At 36.0% G+C, this 20,911-nt stretch overlaps 1 protein-coding gene across 1 annotated transcript in view; it reads left to right on the forward strand.

The window, feature by feature from the left end:
- The first annotated feature begins 1,503 nt into the window (after nt 1-1,503).
- Nucleotides 1,504-20,911, forward strand: part of LOC149089595 (stress-activated protein kinase JNK-like) — a 36,500-nt gene continuing 17,092 nt past the window's right edge. Inside the window, exons 1-3 of the mRNA XM_089239322.1 lie at nt 1,504-1,687; nt 13,715-14,001; nt 19,426-19,555. Coding sequence (XP_089095448.1) covers nt 13,886-14,001; nt 19,426-19,555 — 246 coding nt within the window. The 5' untranslated portion in view covers nt 1,504-1,687; nt 13,715-13,885. The remainder of the gene's footprint in view (nt 1,688-13,714; nt 14,002-19,425; nt 19,556-20,911) is intronic.

Raw genomic sequence — 20,911 nt, forward strand, 5'->3', positions numbered from 1 at the left:
TCCTGTACAAAACAGTTGACGAAGGAGATCAAAGAAGTACAATAAAGAAACAGTTTCGACATCCAAAAAAAAAAAAAAAAAAAACTGGTAGGTGATGCAAAGAACAGAAAAAAAACCACAAAAATCTCGGCTCTTAGCAGAAATGAAAGCAGCCAATGCCAAAAACGATTACATTTTCCCATGAAAATTTCAAATTCCTTGATCAAAGTGTCTGGAGGCACTTCAGTGAGTGTGTGCCAGTCAGATATTTGATTGTTACCAAGGCCTACATTCTGCAGAAAGCATTCCCTAAAAATTGACCATTTAGGACACGTAAATAAGAAATGATTGTTAGATTCACAATTGTTGCCACAGATACAGCTAGGTGAACTTATGAAAAGCTCGGAGCTTCCTATTTCATGCGGTGAATTGACCAAGACGGTCCTGAGTGACCACGATAGTAGTACGTCATGGGGTTTTTACCTATAGCCACTAGAATAAGGTCCTTATCAAGTCGCCTTATTTTTACCCACATGAATCAACGAATCAACACCGGGTTGCATGAATCAGTCGATGTCCCGTATATTTTCTCACAAAATATGGTCATGGATAGCACACATGCATTGATGTCTTTGCTTCGGTAAAAAAAAAAATAATATAAATGAAGGAATCAATTCAATATGTGATTGAAGAGAAAGAAAACAAGAATCATTCTACAAGATATACGGAAGACTGGATGTTGTGAAGATATTTATTATTTCAGATGTTTTTTTTTTTTTTATTTTTTAAGGAAGGAAAAAACTCATCTCTGCCTCCACCGGGAGTCGAACCCGGGTCCCTCGATTGCCGGACGAGTGCTCTGACCACTAAGCTACAGAGGAGATAGAGATTTTCCTTCGCTAGAGCGTATATATGCCGAACGGAACCGTGCAATGGACGGTGAAACCGATCAGCTAATAGCTCATTGACGACGAGCCACCAGAGGGCTATATATATGACATGAATGTCGCTCTCCACTTGTTAATACAAGATATACGGAAGACTGGATGTTGTGAAGATATTTATTATTTCAGATGTTTTTTTTTTTATTTTTTAAGGAAGGAAAAAACTCATCTCTGCCTCCACCGGGAGTCGAACCCGGGTCCCTCGATTATGTTTTTTTTTTTATTTTTTAAGGAAGGAAAAAACTCATCTCTGCCTCCACCGGGAGTCGAACCCGGGTCCCTCGATTTCTCCCCCGGGTCGAAAAACATCTGAAATAATAAATATCTTCACAACATCCAGTCTTCCGTATATCTTGTATTAACAAGTGGAGAGCGACATTCATGTCATAAGAATCATTCTGTGTGTGTGTGTGAATCAAGTTTTAAAAAGACTGAAATTTCCATTAAAAAAGAACAGCGTCTTTCCCCAATGAAACCTCCCCCCTAAAACCATTCACCAATCAAAACTTACATTTCATCTTAAATCACAAGGACAGTCATAGCGAAGTCGGTGCGAACAAATGGGCGAAGAGTTGTTGCCACATTCCTAGTGAAATGTCCATAACTGTGCTCGGTGTTGCCATTTGCTGCTCAGCTGCTGTTGGTTTCCTAACCCGAGGCCATACATTAGGGGGTATTTAATTCATCATCTCCTCGGAAGCAAGTTGTAAATTCAAATACAAATAAACATCATGAAATGGCCGATCATTGTCTCAACATCGAAGGTAACTATACACGTTTCTCAATCCACAACCTTTGTGTGTGATTAAATAAAAATAAATATTCATTGAAATTTTTTTTTTTGTAAAAAGTGTCCTATGGGGAATGATGATGAAACGCTGCCCGTACCTATTGTACCCACATCTCAAAGTGCATGTGTGTAATTTCAGTTCCCCATCGCTATTATATATTCGTGGGATTATATGTTTTAACTTCTCTACTGACTGGCAACCCTGTACCCTTGTCGGGATTTGAACCCGGGACCCATGCAAGCGCGGGTCTAGGGCGATCGCGCCCTCCCAAGAGCTGAAATAATGGTGGGGGAGGGGGAAGATTTGTCTGCCTCGTAAAATACGGGATGATCCGATGCATCTGCACAGTAAGTTGCTTCTCTGACACATCACCCTGAATCTGCCTGCCACCACTTCATTCACAGCTGAAGATCTGTTTCGGATTCATTTACTTAACGCAAATGAAACGCACCTTCAGCTGTGAATAAAGCCAAGGAAGACATTTTTTCAGCTCTGGATGGAGTGAAGGTAGACATCTTCAGCTTTTGAATTGAGCTGAGGCAGAAATTTTAAGTTACAAATGAACCCGAGGCAGATATCTTCAGCTGCAAATGGAGTTGAGGCAGATATCTTCAGTTGAGAATAGTGTGGAGGCAGACATCTTCAAATTTGAATGAAGCAAAGGCAGACAGCTTCAGCTGTGAATGAAGCCGAGTCAGATATCTTGAGCTGTAAATGGAGTAGAGACAGACATCTTGAGCTGTGAATGGAGTGGAGGCTAGCATTTTCAGCTGAAAATGAACCAGACGTAGGTATATTCAGCTGCGAATGAATCCGAAACAGATATATTCAGGTATCTTCAGCTGTGAATGAAGCCAAGGCAGATATCTTCAGCTACAAAACGGGGTGGAGGCAGACATCTATAGCTGAAGATGTTTGCCTCCACTCTAGTCGAATCTATAGATGTCTGCCTCTCCACCCCGTTTTGTAGCTGAAGATATCTGCTTTGGCTTCATTCACAGCTGAAGATGTCAAGCTTGGTTTCATTTGCAGCTGAAAAGGTCTATCGGATAAAAAAGAATTTATTGTTCTAAATGTTCAAGATCAGAATGCTTTAAGTGTTTTCCATCTTCGACGTTATTACAAAGTTTCTGGTTTGGTGTAAGTGATGCCTTTATTTTTGGTAAAATTATTGACACATTTGTAACGCAGAGATAGATGTTCTTTCTCTCTCTGCTCACAAAACATAAATTCCAGATACTTTTTGGGTATTACAAGTATGCTGAGGTAAATTGAACATAGTTTAATGGTCAGTGCACTTGTCTGGATTAGCGGGGGTCCAGGGTTTGATTCCCAGAAGAGACAACTTTCAGAAGTTTACCTTAGCACAATATACAGAAAGTATGATTTGGTGTTTGTAACATTATTTGCCACATTTGTTTTTCACACTTTTTTACATTGTGTGATAGTCATCAACATAGCTCAGTATTGAAAAAAAAAAAATTCTGTCTGCGTGCATCATTTGTTCTTATAAAAAGATTTTGGTCATAGGCGGAGATAGACTTGGAAGTTTGGAAGAGGAGACATGATGATGGCAATTCATATGTATGTGTTAGATCAGTTGGCTTAGCCTATGCACAGGGAGCAATGGCCCTGTATCTCCGCCCATGATTTTGGTATACACTGAGTGGCCACTTTATTATGACAACTTGACAGTTTTTAGCAAATGAGCTATGGCAGGGGTTCTCAAACTGTGCTCCGAGAACCTTTGTCTGGGAGCACTGTGGAGCACCAGCCCTGATAAAGTTTAACAAAGGATCTCTTCAAAAAACCTGCTCTGGGGAACCGTGGATAACCATTGGTCCAGGGAAGGTGTGCTGTGGGTGGAAAAAGTTTAAGAATCCCTAAGTTATAGTATTACACAGTTACTGATAAAGTGGCCGGGCTAGTATAAAAAGAAAAGCTTAGTTCAGGAGCGGCTGAACTGGGGAGCACCAACAAAAACACGAAACAAGCACAATTCTGGCAGCACAAGTGTGTCAGGGTCACTTCTAAATGCAGAACACATATTCCGGCATGGACTAATGCGTTAGAAATTCTGTACAGTGGAGGTTTTCGAACTGTGCACAGCCACATGGTGCATCTCCAATCTTCGAAGAGATTCTTTGTTAAACAGCTTTGGGGAGCCACAGATAGGCATTGCATAGTGAATGGGGTGCAGGAGGGGGGGGGGAAGTTAGAGAACCCCTGCTGTAAAGGAATATGTGTGAGGTGCATGTACGGTCAAGTTGTAGTATAGGTGAACTGTTTTCAAACAAAAGCAGAATATGCCAAAATCTGTGACTTATGTCGCAGAAAAATCTGTGCTACTGCAGAATAATTTAGAAAAATTTGAAGAAAAATATTGAAAACTATATATTACAGGAATTTTTACCACAAAACATTTCCAGTCAGCTGAGGGCTCGTTGCAGAGCAATGCAAAACACTCTGCTTTGGGGCCTATAAACTACGACAGTGGTTCTCAACCTTTTTGCCAATGGCCCCCTTTCAACCATTTCTCATTCCTGTGCCCCCACCCCCCTTGCGACCATGATTAATTTCCTAACCCCATTTTCCCGTTAAAAGACAATTATTCAAATATTGTTTGTAGTATAAATATAACACAGTAAAAAATATAATAAATTATTTTCAATGAATAAACTTTCGGGTCATTCAAGTATTACGTCAGCATCGAGGGGGGGGGGGAGGGATTTGAAGGTTGCTTTTTCGTCATCAAACACCTTTTTTTGAAGATATGAAATATTCTATGCTGCTGACAAAATTTTGCTGACTTCTGCTGACAAAGGCATCAAAACTGGCTAAAAATTTGCTGACGTAATACTTGAACAACCCCTCAACCCCTTTGTACTTGAAGACGTCATAATGTCATTAAATTACTGTACAGGATGAGGTTTGAATTTGGATAAAATCAGAATTTCAAACTAATCAGAAATTATAAATCAGATTTCAAATAAAAAATTATTGGTTTATTGATTATAATTTCGATACGATGAGATTTACATTCATCGTGAAAATCTGATGTCTCATTGGATGACAAGCTATCAAGTGGCTTTTTTGGTTCATAATGTGGCCGCTCTCTCGCAGGCAAACGAAGCAACGTGTGAGTTGGCTTAAACACAATACAATATTTCACTTAACAGACACTACTATGTGTAATGTACATGGTACATAGGTAACAAGATGTATGGTATTTCACTGGCAAGCTGTTCACCCTACAGGAATACTTTCAATTAGAAAAATTATCCAAATAACGTGTAGTACTAAGGTATGTTGTTCATGTTGCAAAGGGTTGTATACTTATTAAAATAAAAATGTTAACTTTTTATACGGACATAGTGTGCTCAGAAACCCGATTACAAAGTGTGGTCCTGTCTCTCCTGATGCCAACAAAACCATTTTATCTGTATTTGATGCAGTTTTTTGGTTGGTTGTCTTCAAATAAATGTTACTGTCATTAAAGTGACACTGTATATATATAAATATATTCATCTTGCAACCTTATAATTATTGATAACACAAGCTTATGACAAGGACTCTGATTTTTATGACCTAAGGAAGAAATGTAGTTGCTAATAACTTATTAGCAACAATGTTTCATCTTTAGGTCATAAAAATCAGAGCCCTACTTATGAAACATTGGATGAACACAAAAAAATGTCATTGTGCTTGTTTTCATGAAACACTTAAAATATTTGATACTTCAAGTATTAAATTTCATCTTTCAACTACTCGGATCCTTATGCTCGGTATTGAAATATCTTGCGGTGTTGAAAAATCAATCAAATCTGTATGTTAATGTTACTTAAATAGGGGAAAAATTGCGAAAAAATTATGCATTTTGTTTGAAATTAAATTTTTTAGTCACTCTTTTAATAAATTTCTTTGTGGTCCCATTATCAGCAACCATGGCTTCCCTTTTGCGATATTTTCCTCCATGGTACCCCGGAATATCCTAGGGGTTCCCGGTTGAAAACCACAGAATTAAAAAAACTACAGTAAAACCTCGTTAAGTCGTCACTCCGGTTAAGTCTTCATTTTTCTTCAAACCCTTCCAGCTCTCATAGACCACAATGTTATTAAACCCTTGTTTACTCGTCGCTAATTTAGATTAAGTCGTCACTATGAAAAAGTTTGAGAAAGAGGAACAGACTATTTTTATGGCTCCCATTAAAAAAAGAGTTTGTTGACACCATTGCCATATGCTTAAAAGTCACCATAAAATCCTATATATCCAAACGGAACAGTTTAAGTAACGAAAGTTAAGCTGGGGAAGTTCATTTGCCTTATAAGGTTTTTGGAACGTTGGGGACTGTTCAAGCTATATCTCATTTCTGCCTGGGCTCCATTGGAGAAACTGTACAAAACGCAAGACACCCAAGCTCTGTCGCAAGAAGCAACGTAAGCACTCCCCCCCCCCCCCCCCCGAGAAGGGGGGGGGGCAGGGCATCTCCAGCAAAACCAAAATTTATTGATTACATAAAGGAAATCAAAAATTATGTAAATCAAAGAATCAAATTAGTCAAGTTAAAGTCAAAGTGCAACACGGGCACAGATAATAAATAATCATAGAAAACATGGACTCTATTAATTTAGGGCTTGAAATTTAAACAAAATATCTCGGTTCAAAAAAAATTAGACATTCTTTCCAAAGTTGATGTCTTCTGTTTACTTTTCCCTGCCCAGGGCCCCTCCACAAAGTCAAAAGTGTTCGAGATTACTTTGTAGTTGCATCATCAACTACTGATGAAGAATTCAAACACTAAAATTGAATTTTATGTATATGTAAAATTAATGTGCAATAGAGAGTTCTGTTATGAAGAAAAGCTAATTATTCAAACAGTTGCTCTGTTAGTCTATAAATTAAAAATTACTAGTTTAAATCAAAGTGTACAGTACAGTACATTTCACCATAATAATTTAAGTAATAAGAGATAAAAAAGATAAAAAAAATGCTGTTATTTTTTTTTTGGCAATCTATAAATTTTATTAATATTGTTATTTTGATTCATACTTTAATAAATGTCATATTACTTTAAATTTATACGATTTTCGTAACATTGCACATTAAAACTGACGGAACTCTGCTTAAGCTGTCATAATTTTTCGATAACTTGAGGTGATGACTTATCGAGGTTTTACTGTATATCTTTCCTTATCAAGAGAAGATATGGGGAAAAAAACATGATCTTTTGGAGTTGTTGAATCTCTGAAGCAGAATATCTGAAAAACCGCTATCTATGTCGCAGTACAATCAGTATTGCTGCAGAATAATATGGATAAGAATTTGTAGAAAAGAGCTCTTCTGTGTAGAAAGCACTATTATGGGAATTTTTACCGCAGAACATTTTCAGTCAGCAGAACGCTAGTTGTGGAATAGTGCAAAAAATTGTGCTTTGGGGCTGTGAATATGGGATGATTGTGGGAGCTCAGAGCCATGTAGCGGGTATCAGCCAAATCGCTGCATTTATGGAATGTTCAAGAGCAGTTGTAGTTAGAGTGGTTTAAATACTGGACTGTTAGGCAAAAAACTGGGTCTCAACCTGCAACTTGTGGTGGTCATCGACTGCTGAATGCTTGGGCGGCATGAGAGTCTTCTGACTAGAGATGTGAGGTGAGAATATTCTCCTGGATGTACAAATTGGAGAATAATCGAGAATATTCATTTTTCTTTTGAATAATTTACATTTTTTTTACTAATTTTTTATTTATATTGTGAAATATAAATCAGTTTTCATTGCCTGAAACATTTACAACAAAACAATTTTTGGTATAATCACCCCAATGATAACTTTTAGTTCGAGAATATTCTCCAGGTCAAAATAAGAGGTTTTAAAAGTTTGGTTATAAAGATTTTAGAAACCTTTGGATTAAAACCTTAAAAAATTATTTAAAATTAGATAAATTTTCAGAAATAAGTTCACAACAAAAGAAATTAAATCAAAGTTGATGGCTAAAGAAAGCTATTGTTATATAATCATCTTTATTCTAAGAAGATACAGCACTGTTGTTTTCTTTAATGCACATACACTTAAATTCTGTATCACTCTCATTTCTTTAAAAGTTGTGCGGTTCAGCCATGTTGGTTTAATTTTCTTGCTTTCAAACTTTAATATTGTGGTATACAAACTTCAATATTCCCACTTCTTGACGGGAAAAAAGATGGGGACAGAATATTCTCTCAAAGGACTACTATTATAATTTACTAGAGAATATTCTTATCGAAAATAGTAATTATTCTCAAGTTATTTATCGACATTATTTATTATAATGTTATTACATATATTCTTGATAATACTCTGGAAAGATTTCTGTAACTGAAGAATATTTTCGAGAAGAATATTCTCTGGAAGGACTGTTATTAATAATTTCAGAATAATTCTTATTGTCTATAAGAATATTCCCCAGTAATTTATGAAAGTAGTGCTTCCAGAGAATATTCTCAAGGATATTATATGTAACTATGGTATAAATAACAGGCGAATATTCTCATCAAGAACTTATATTCTCAAGTTATTTATAATAGTAGTCCTACCAGAAATCTGGTAGAAATCTGGTATCTCCTTGATGAGAATATTATCCAAAAGATTATTCTCGAGAATTTTACATCTCTACTTCTGACTTGTAAAAGACAACAGAATAGTAACAAATTGCAACAGATCTTAATCAAGGATCATCTCAAAGGCTCTCTCTGAAAATGCACTGTCCACTTACAACATATCGTATAGGATATAGTAAACCGAAGACCAGTTTGAGCATTGTTGCTGTCTGCATCTAACAAGAAAAATGTCTCAAATTCACTCTGTGGATAATTGGGAACAAGTTATGAGTTTCAATGAATCACATTTTCAGTTACATCATGCAGATGGACGAATGAGAATTCTGCAGAAAAAGCATGAAAGGATAGACACAGCCCCAAAGCAGAATGTTTTGAATTTCTCTGTAACCAGCCCTCGGCTGTCTGGAATTTTTCTTTAGTAAAAATCCCCATAATTGGGTTTTATAGACTTTTTAAATTCATCCAGATTGTTCTGCAGCACTGATTTTTTTTTTTTTTTTTTTGTGATGTACATTGCATATTCTGCTTTAGAAAGTTGTGTGCATTGCTACAACCCTTCAATCTGGTGGAGGCAATGTCAATGTGATGATTTGAAAATGTTTTCCTGACATACTTTGAGCCCTTTAATGTGTGTCCATGGACGTCTGAATAGGACTGTTGCTGATCAAGTGCATCCTTTCAAGTTGATGGTTTGCCCCAATGGCAATGGCTACTTTCAACAAGCTAATGCATCCTCCTATAGTGCTGGTACTGTACACAATAGGAACATGAAGTGTTTACTTTGCTAAGGTGACCCCCAATCCTCCACAATCCTTGGATCTCAATCCCATTGAGCATTTGTGAGCCAAGGTTGAATGAGCCAGCAAACGTCTAGATCCACAACCTCACACTATTGAACAGTGCTATTCATCAAGCATGGTCTCAGATTTTTCAAACAACCTATCAACATCTCTTAAGAGTTAAGAGATGTTAGGAAGAATCAATGCTCAATAAATAATGCTCAATGAAATATTGACGAAGTGGTCATAATACAGGGGCTTTCCAGCACATTATGTTGTAACATCTATTTACTTCATTGGTCATTATTATTGTATTATGGCCATTCTCATGAAATGAGACAAAAAATAAAAAATAAAATAATTACAAGGCTCCCACTTGTCCTAACTTTTTGGTAAAATGTCCTACTTTCTGGGTTTCGTCCTACTTTTCCACCAAATCTTGTCAACAAAATTCATGTAACTTTTTTTAAATGAAGAGGGAATCATCGAAATATTGCCAAATTATACAAATGTAGTAGATTGCAATTAATGATTCTGTCAAAGTGAAAGTTGCATCATTTTGTTACATTATTTGGGAAGGGGGTGGGGCTGTAATGGGTCATTTTGTTTAGTTTGAGAAGGATTCAAATGCTCATTTGGTATCAATGTTTTGAGAAAAATAAAATAAAAATAAAATAATTTTATATTTATTATTTCATGGTCTTGGACATTGCACAGTAACTAACATTCATCATTTAAAATGATGGTGCTCATTTTATGTATAGGGGAAATATCATTTGCATAACAAAGCAGTTGGATATGTATGCCTATTCTAGGTTTGTGATTCTGATGCTGCTCAATAGCATTCAATTGTATTCTGTATATTTAGGACATGCTGAGGCCAACAATGCAAAGAGCTAGAAAAATGAAAGTTTTTTATTTGCCAAAAACGATCATGCTGGCATTGGACAGTAAAATGTAAACAAATATCTTTAAAAAAAGGATAAACAGCACAGTAAAACCTTCCAGTTTCCTTATTTACATTAGATTTTGTAATTTACACATTTTGCACCGTGCTTTTAGAAGTGGTCTGGCAGGAGCATCATTCTTAAAAATATTGCGTTTTCATAATTTACTGTGTGCATTGTCGAAGAGAGTTAACAGACTGGACTGTGCAAGACCCCAAAAAAAGAATGTAGCTAATTTATATTGTGAGGGGAGACAGAAAAGAATTATCTGTGGTTGCTTAGTACACTGTTTGCCAAAAATTGTTTTTTGTTAGGAAGTCATTTCTGCCATTTTGTTTTGGCTTGAGTCAATCTTATAGGATACTGAAATAGTGCTATGATTTTTTTTAAACTTTCGCTACAGTTTTGTTGACTAAGGAGGGGAGGGGTACTCCTCCGTCCTACTTTTTCTAATTTTTTGAGTGGGAGCCCTGAAATTTTTTCAAACAAATGAATACTGGATTACAAGCATGCAACACCAAAATTTAAAATGATTTTTCTTGACACGTGCAAGTTCCAACATGGGAAGTTGACAGATTGGACTTTAGAAGACAAAAAAGAATAATATTTATTGTGAGGAGAGAAAGGAATTATTTGTTTTCGCTAGTACACTGTTTTGGCCCAAAATTGTTTTGTTAGGAAGTCATTTCTGTCATTTTGCTTTTGCTTGGGTCAGTTTTATAGGATACTGAAATAGTGCAATGAAAAATGTTTTTAATTAAAATTTAATGAAGAATATTCTAATCTTTTTTTTTTTTTTTTAAAAGTGAATTTTTCCCCCATAAGGCTATGATTATGTTGCCTTAGTGGGGTAGCCTCCCTTTTTTTAAATTTTTTGAGTGGGAACTCTGTAAATGTCAACCAAAACAATTCTCAGCGATATTTCTTTACCTGCAAATAAATGAAATATAGTCAGCAGCAAAGTTTACTCAAACTTAATGATGAAAGAAATTATTAAGTTTAGCCATGTTAAGTGATAAGAAAATCTGACATGACATTTTGCCTGTTTCAGTGTTTAACTTGATAGCCTATTTATGCTTGGCACTCGCAGCATGTTCCATATAACCTCTGACAATAAAGTTCAGTGAATAGTCCTGTAACATTAACATAGATGAAATGTTAATGAAAGTTACCTTACTGTCCTTCGAAATAGTCACCTCCCATTACTATGCACCGCTGAAATCTCCTATACATGTCCTGGAAACTTTGCAAGAAGTCTTCTTTTGGGATGGAGTTCAAAAGCCTCGTCACGTTTTGTTGGATGTCAGTAATATCGTCGAATCTCTTTCCTTTCAAAGTGAGTTTGAGTCGTGTAAATAGGAAGTCTGGAGGATTGAGATCTGGCACATATGGTGGATGTTCAATTTGCACCACCCCCTTTTTTGCCAGGAACTGTTTGACGATATTGGCTGTGTGAGGGCGAACATTGTCGTGAACAAGAAACCATGAACCTTGTTGTGCGTACTGAGGTCATACCCTGCGTAGATGTTTCATGAAACGGGTCAAAATTTCAATGTACCTTGCAGCATTCATCGTCGTTCCCTCAGGTAGAAATTCCTTGTGGATACACTTTCAGAAACACTTTCCCGTCCTTCTTTAAAACGGGCGAACCACTCGTACACACACTTCATGGACAGTGCTTGATCTTCATAAACACATACCAGCATGGCCCCCACATCCTGAAGCAGGGCCCCTAGGCTGGGATCTTTTACGAGTCCCCCGACCAGACTTTCACGGGGTCCCTTTTATGATGAATTTATAGCGTGAAAAAATAAAAAAATGATTAAAATCCTCCCGGGCCCCAGGGCTGGAGCCTTGTCAGCCCACCCCTTGTGGGGGCCATGCATACCAGCATCATGTGAGTTTCTTTCGGTGTCTTGCCAAGCTTAAAACAAAACTTTAAATTGATCTTTTGTTCGTTCATTTTCCTGTTCTCGGTTAAGAACCAACGCACTAAACAAGCACTTTGTAAAACAAGTCTTTCACGGAACACAAATGACGCTCAATTGAACAACGGTGGCGGCAGATGGTCAACACATGCCGCTACGCATGTGCAGCATTTTGCTTCGCCAGTGGTGCCAGATTGGCCGTTCTGACTTCATTCACCGAACTTTATTGTCAGAGGTTGTATTTTGATAGTTTATTTTAAACTTTGACAAGCTCTGATACTCTGAACATTATTTTTTTTGTAAATTACATTTTTATTATTTTTTTTATTTGTGTTTCCTCTTTTTTTCGTCAGTTTTATGGGGGACAACAGATTTTTCTAATTTCTCTGTTTTGCTAAAGCACGAGTTGCATTTTCAAAGCAAAGTCTTTAGATGAAACATTGCTGCAAGTTGATGTTGCAACCAGAAAATCGGTTTTTATTGTTTATTTTTATCCTCCTTCCCCCCCCCCCCCCCATTAACTTTGGTCTCTCTCTAATCTTCCTTCTGGTTACCTAAGACATTTTTACATGTTTTGCAATACTGATCAAAAGCTAAGCATGTTGAAAACATGTGCTTTTCAGAAATCATGGATGTCTTTGAACTGAAACAAGTGGTCCCCACAGCAGAATATACCAAAATCTGTGACATACGTTGCAGAACAATCTGTGCTACTGCAGAAAAATCTGGAAGAATTTTAAGAAAAAGCTCACAAAACATTATTATGGGGATTTTTATCACAGGGCTTGTTGCTAAACAATGTAAACCGTTCTGCTTTAGGGTGCATGATAAAGTGAAAATAATTTTCGATTATATATTTCTCACAAAATAAATATAAAATAAAAAAAAAGAATAGCCAACACAGAAGGGCATTTAATAAAAACACTCGCTTCTTTTCATGGGTGGTGATACAGGAGGGGGGCAATGACAAAGGTGGAGCCGACTGATCTAATGTATATGCGTATTTATAAATTAATCATCGTGATTCCCCCAGAGTTTCAAATCTATCTCTGCCTCTTTTTTTTCCTGAATAAATCTAATTTGTCAATTAATTTACAATTCTAATTGATTTAAAAGAAAGTTCAAGTGATGACAACATTCTTTTTAATCTTTTCAACACAAACTTTGATAGGTGGCAACTGATGATGTAGAACTTAACCAATGTTTTCCAAATGTTACAAATGGGGGAAAAAGTTGTGGAAAATTTTCATTTGACTATAAACTGTTGATAAAAAATATTTAAACTTATAAAAAAGATGAAATATGAAAGTATAGTGATCCTAAAAATATAATTATGCTATTGAAAATAAGAATATATTTTTATTTTAAGCTAGAAAGTTATTTTAAAATTTGAAAAATGAACTAGGGACAGCCAGGAGAAGGGCGTTTCCTGAAGAAATGAAAATTTGTTCAAGTAAATTTAAAAAATCTATTAATAAAAAATTAGAGTGACAAAAATAAAAAGGGATGAAAACAAATTCTTGTGCCAAATATATTGAACGTAAACTACCATGGGCACAATTTAGGTCAATTTCGTGAGAATCACCCATTTATATTTTCCCAGTTTTATTAGTATAAGCCATACTTTCTCTCTCTGTGAATGCGAAATTGATAGCCTAATTTATGTTTAATAGGAAAAAAGAAAAATTGTTTGTGGCTTATATGAGCAAGATAATTTTATCTGCAATTTGCTTGATTATTTTTCTTTTCAGACGATTTAGCATCCACAATGGGATAATTTTTGCCAATGGAAAAAAAAGTAGAAAAATCTCTCAAGCAGAACAAAAGGAACAACAACTAAGATAAAGGTCCTGTTATGAAAATATTTGGTCACTAATGACATTGCACATCCAGAATAATCCAGTATTTTCTAAATCACCACCATGAGCAAGACTTCAACTCTGTTCTACACAGTGGAAGTCGGCGACACAAAATTCACGATCTTGAAGCGCTACCAGAACCTAAAACCAATTGGTTCAGGAGCTCAGGGTATTGTGTGGTACGTTTTCAACTTTCATATTCTTTATTTTATTTATTTTTTACAGTTGATTTATATTATTCTGGAAACATAATTATCAATTATATCTGGCTAGATTCGATAAAGTCTTTAATTTTCAGCATTTTTTCCTGAGTTGAACTACTGTGTATTTGAAAAGATGCTCCTCGACCACTATGATTTAGAAATGGGTCATAGGGGAACACAAGTCCTAGTTATTTGTTCAAATAGAATCAGTCAAGAACTTGGCGACAAAGGGCGACTCCCTAAAGAATTTTTGTACAAACTCCTGGAATGCCACATTCCATATATTTCATCAGGGATTGCATGCCGTGAAAGAGCTAAATTTTTTAAATAGCTAAATACACTAAAATTATACAATATTTAATCACTCTTCATTCACTGTTTGATAAATAGATGGCAGCACAAAAATTCACGCACAGCATTGGATACACACTCAGACTGTTAGGTACACATGCACACTTTCGGCACAACTCATTTGGCAGTAAATTGCCTGTGGTGATGGACCAGAGTTGTGTTTGGTATAAGAAAGAAATCTAAATACACTGTCTATTCCCAAAAGTTTATAGACTAGCCATAAATATAAGGCTTATGGTTTTTCTGTGTGACTTTTGTAGCATGTGAGGTTTGTTCAAAAGTATCCGACCACAATTTTTGGTGCAGCAACCAATGAAGCTATGGGGGTGCGGTTTTGTGCATGTATGTAAGTGATTTTAATGCGGATGCTTGAATCTTTTCCTGCCTGCAGAGGCTGCAGTCACTAGTGGACCCCTTGATGAATGAGTAAGTGTGCACGTGTTGAATCTTTGGCTTTTGACAAAATAACAGAAAAACTTGAACAAAGCAGCTGCATTAAATTTTGTATGAAGTTTAGTGGTTCCCGAGTGTTTAAATAATCTGTAAGATTCAACAGGCTTCCGAACACAAAAAAAAATAGACACCACACCAATGAAGGAGTGGTACAACCATTTTAAAGATAGCAACACATCAATGGAGTGTGAAGCATGCTCTGGTAGGCTCTCAACATCCAGAAATGTGATTGTCATTGACCAAGTAAGGACTCTGGTGAAGCACAGATAATCAAATCATAATCACAGTACTTGCAGACGAGGCGAGCATTAGCATTGGATCTGTTCATTCCATTTTGACTGACAATTTAGGCTTTGGGAGAATCTTGGCGAAGTTTATTATACAGAAGCAACTCCGTTTGGAGATCACAAAGGACATATTAAAGTATGTACCATACAGCACAACCATCACCATGGAGTACTACCAAGAGATTCTGCATTGCAATTGGCGGCATCATCATGATTAATGCAGTAGCGTCATTCAAGTTTTTCCTGCCATTTTGTTAATCTGAAAATGCAACAGTGATCACTTACATTTCCTCACTCATTGGCGGTCTGCCAGCGACTGGCAGCTCTGCAGGCAGGAAAAAATTCAATTACTCTCACTAGGATTGCCTACATACATTCACCAAATCCAGATTTGTTTGGTTTAAACCAAGTGGTTTTTTTTTAAAAATCACAAAGTGGCCAAAATATTTTTTTCCTTGAAAAATATTATTAGCCAAAAATTTTTCATTCTTACCACATTTTCTATTCTCGGGATACATTCTAATGGTATATCTTTAAATGATGAAAGATGGTATAAGTGGTTTTTTTTCAAAAGATCTCATGAAAGTGGCCTGCATTATCCCTGAATATATATATGTATATATACCCTTGAATATATAAATTTTCCTATAAAAAGTAACTTAGTTACTTTTAATTATATACTGTACCAAAATTTGTCAATTTCGGCACATTTTGTAAATTTTGGCTGCATTCTGATGCTCTCTCTTAAGCAAATTCATGAATGAGGATTGCATCAGGCATCTAAATATGTGATGGTGGTGTATTATCTCACAGGTTTTTGTTTCTTTTCCTTCAGGAAGAAGCAGCGCTATGGTAGTGACATCACTACCACGCTAAGGGCAGGTGGTCTTATAATTTAAAAAGGCACCAGCTGCCCCCAAAGGACAAAGACCAGTGTACTAGTAGTTACATTACTTCATACACATTTTTTTTACATAAAAAACACAGCACATCTCATTCTGTATATCACCACCAGGCTTAATGTTGATTTTTTTAATACTTTCACCATTACTCCCCAGTGAATCAAGGTTCTACTGTTCAGTAGTAAATGATTTATGGAAAATAATCAGAGCTATTTACTGGGTGATTATAATTCAAGTTCTGATTCCAAAACACTATACAATACGAACCAATGGTCAGAATGACTGGGAAATTTACATGAATATTCCTGAAAATGATAGAAAAATACTTCAAAATGTACAAGTAGATGATGCTGTACTTGGCCATCAGTATAATCTATTTTGTGCAGCCACATCATTTCTGCACTTAACAGCATCAGTGTGGGGATAGCTGGGCTGGACAAATTCCAAGCACCAGGTAGGCATGGCGACTAGAAAATCAGTTTTGGCATCTAAAATTTTATATGCATCATTTCTAGAATGAAGTATAAGTATGTCACAAATTTTTCTGATTTTGTAATAATGTGTCCTCCAATATGGGAATGGGTCATAAAGTCCTGAAAAGTAAAAAAAAATTATTTAGAACTGCCTTTCATGAGAGAAAAACATGCTTTGCTCCTAGCAAATTTGTCTGGTGCCTAAATTTTTTTGTATTTGTCCAGCCCTAGCAGATAGGATAATTTTTATCAAGATGATCATTGCAATACCAGCAGAGCAGCTGCTGAAGAACCATTTTGACAATAACAGGATGACACGACACTTGAACGCTACTATAACCCTTTGCATATTTTTGGCTTTGGGGATACCCCAAAATGTTATTTGCAGTGGTTGGATTTCAAACTTAGTTGAATTGAAAGCACACTGTGCTTCTACCTCACAGCCAGAACACAATGGACAACATACTTAACATTTCTTGTGTAAGTTGTTTGTTTAAGCAACTTCATTTTTGTGGTTTCCATGAATAATGAAATCGTGCGATGCTAATTAAGTTATGATTTTTCTCTGACTTGCTATCCTTTTCCATTCTGTGACCGAATTTCCCATGTGCTGGATGAATACAGCATCTTCTATTTTACATTTCAAAGTATTTTTCCTCCTTTTCCATACAAAATTCCATTTCTTCAAGAATATTCATGCAAATTTTCAGGTCATTCTGACCAGTGGTTCTTATTTTAGTGTTTTGAAATCTGAACTCTGGTTATAATCACCCTGTATATTGTAAATCATTGCTAATTAATCTTCATTAATTATGCTTCATTAAACACATGTTTACCTAGTTTGTATGACAGTTTTTGCAAAATTGTCTTTCTAATTAAGCATATTGAAAGTAACTGGGAGAAAACATTTTTATTATATAGGGTTAACCCTCTGGCTGCTCATCCCGCGATTTGCACGGGCATGTGTTTTTCTTCCTTTATTGAGGAGCCCATCCCGTTTTTTCCCCGTTTAACCACTGCAGGGGTGGGAACTCTGCGCCAATTGCGCCGCACTGCGCCAAAACTAATATCTTGCGTTTCGCATTTTTCTGCGCCAAATAGCGAATTTTGCTTCAGTATGCCCGAAATTTCGGAAAGGACGCCAAAAATTTTTTGTTCCTGCTAGCCACGAAACGTTTCTTCACGAGATGAGCGTGTTTTATTCCACTATACTTAAACTATCGCCTTAAACTATCGGCCCCTGATCGGGCTTTCCATCGCGAAACCCCGATATTGTCTGTGATCGTGGAACTGAAAATGGTCTGCAATGCCTTTCAGCTTTAAAGTACAAATTCGAGTGTTTCCGTTTAAAAAAAAAGTCGTCACTGGAAGCAGCAGAAATTACTGTAGTCAATTGTCATTGTGCTAAATCCCGATGTTTCGTGAAAAAAATTTTCATTCCGGGAGTAAAAAGTGCATGTCCGCCGAATTACGAATGTTAGTTTAGAAACTTTGCCGAATATCGCCAATGTTGCCGAATAACGAGCGTTAAATCGCCAATGTCGCAGAATAACGAGCGTTAAATCGTCAATATCGCCAAATAACGAGCGTTAAATCGCCAATATCGCCATATAACGAGTGTCAGATCGCCAATCTCGCCAGATAATGAGTGCTGAATCGCCAAACATCGAGTTGATTCTTCCGAAATTCTCTCCAATTTTGCAACAATTTCTTTCCAAGTATAAAAAAATTAAAAACTCATAAAATTTTTTTAGCTCATTTGAAGTGCTGCTGTTCCAGGCAGCAAATAGTGCCCTCAGTAAGCAAAAATCATCTTAAATAGACGGTGCAAAAAATTTTATGACAGCCGCTCTTTCAAACAAGGTGTCAAAAGCCTAAAACACCAAAAACAAAAATCAAGCTGACGAAAAGATATTTGATAACAAAAGATAGTGCAGTTTTATTTTGAAAAGGGTTAATGAAAATATTATTGTTAATTTCACTGCTCCAATTTATAAATATCTGCTCCGAATCCCATATTTTGCTGCTCCAAATCCCGAATTTGCTGCTCCAAAACTGCTCCAAATCCCGAATTTGCTGCTCCAAAACTGCTCCAAATCCCGAATTTGCTGCTCCAAAACTGCTCCAAATCCCGAATTTGCTGCTCCAAAACTGCTCCAAATCCTGAATTTGCTGCTCCAAAACTGTTCAGAATCCTGAATTTTGCTGCTCCAAGGCTGCTTCGAAATGGACTTAGTCACTTCCCACCCCTGCCACTGAAATAAATTATATACAGTATTAGACGTTTAATTTATGTTTCGGCCAACATATGTCATTAGTTGTCCACTAAATTGTGGCATTTGAACGCACGTGGTATTACCGCTCAAACTTCACTTTTTGAGTGAAAAAAATTAGACAATTTTTGAAGCAATTTCGGTCCACAAATTGAGCAGTCAGAGGGTTAATGATAACATTAAGAATTTTCAAAAGTAAAATAATTCCTGAGTTAAGCCATAAAATAATTAAATTGCAAAAGTTGGATTTTATTGAAATGTAAGAAATCTTTATAGATTAATTTTCATGGGAATTGTGCTAATTACATCAATAAACATTCTATTTTAATTAATTGTTAGAAGTTTAAATGATTTTTTAAAAATTTTATTGTTTGCTATTTAAATCAAAAAACCGTTTTTTTACCAACCCTGACCAAACCACACCTTACCAGCTTCATTGGTTTATATATGAAAATTTTGATCGGATACTTTTGAACAAACCTCATATTCTAACTTGAATCACAATCTGACTTATTGTACTTTACTATAGGCTACTGAACTAATTTAGCATTTATCTTTTTTTTGTGCTAAATTAGTTCACAGTTATTAAAACTCATTTGCTGGAATGAATTATGTATCTCAGAGCACATAATCCTCAATACTATTATTTTCTTTTATTCAGCGCTGCATATGACACTGTTACAGAACAGAATGTGGCCATAAAGAAGTTAAGCAGGCCATTTCAAAATGTTACGCATGCAAAACGTGCTTACAGAGAGTTCAAGCTTATGAAGCTTGTCAATCATAAGAATGTAAGTCAATTTTATAGTGTGACGTTTTTGATTTAACATTAAAATGTTCAGATGCTTATAAAGAAGTAGTTCTTAATTTTTATTCCATCTTCTAACATTTCATAAATGATAATTTTTTCTTTCAGTTGAAAACAAAAATTCATCTGTATAGACCAGAAGTTCTTAACCAGGGGTCCTCAGGCTCCTTCAAGAGCTTTCAGGGGTACCTTGAGCTTTGAGGATAAAAAAATAATTTTTTAAGTTGCTATGTACTGAATATTGTTTTATAAAGGGGTCTGTGGATCTTGTTTTATTAGCACAAAGGGTCAGTAGAACACAAAAGGTTAAGAACCCTTGGTACATACTGAATAGAATTCTGAAAAGGGCTTTGTGGCTATAATTTCATTGGCATGTCCTTGGTGCAGGTCCTTCATTTCGTTGCTGCAAAAGGGTGCATGGAACGCAAAAGAAGGATAAACCCCCCTGCCTAGTATATGCATATATATTCACATGTATAAGCATATAAACTAACCAGAATAACTAATGCATTGATTTAAAAGCACTAAAGCCTAGGTTGACTACTGCTGTACCAAAATGTGTTCAGTAGTGTCACATGTTCGATACTTGTTCAGTCCTTGCTAGACTCTTTCTTTTTTTCAAACAGAAAAGATGACCAGATGACCTCAGAGCACATGGCTACTGCTATTACAGCAGAGTTCGTACAGTCCTTAAAAAAAAAGTGCATTTCCAAGTCCTTAAAAGTCCTTGAAAAAAATCATTTTCAAGCACATATAAGTGCTTGAAAATGATTTTTTTGTGTGAGTTTTCACCATCAATTTTTGTCCCTCTCTTCAACTAAATCCCCCATCTAAAGCCATGTTCCACTGGGGCAAAAATGAGCAGAGCAACAACACTATTTGAGACAATGTTCAAACCAGGACATATTATAGCTGTGGTTTTTCTGTGGTTAAGAACATGTTCCCTAAAATCTGGTAGCAAAACACTGCTCTGAAGGTATTGCTTCAAAATGTTTTAAACTATAGAATTAAGGAATGTCAGTTCCATGTATGAAGGTTGACCATATATCCTTGACAGCAATATGGGGAAATCCCCAATTGTCACAAAAAATGATGCAAAAGATAACTAAAGTTGCCAATCATTGCTAAAATTACCAAAGGCAGAAAATGAAGCAGCATTGCATCGAAACAGTAGGTTTAAATGAATTGTATGGAAAAAAAAAAAAAATGTGTATGGGAAAAAAACTAACATGACAAATATGTGACATGAATATATACTGTTCATATTCATCAGTGTATAATTTATAGGGTTGGGAAAATAGTTTTACTACTTAATTTCAGTTAGGAATAAAAATGCAAG

The sequence above is a fragment of the Pholcus phalangioides genome, unplaced genomic scaffold (genome assembly GCF_987345545.1).
Source record: "Pholcus phalangioides strain wild (caught in Gottingen) unplaced genomic scaffold, Ppha-v1.0 ptg000002l_1, whole genome shotgun sequence".
Lineage (NCBI taxonomy): Eukaryota > Metazoa > Arthropoda > Arachnida > Araneae > Pholcidae > Pholcus > Pholcus phalangioides.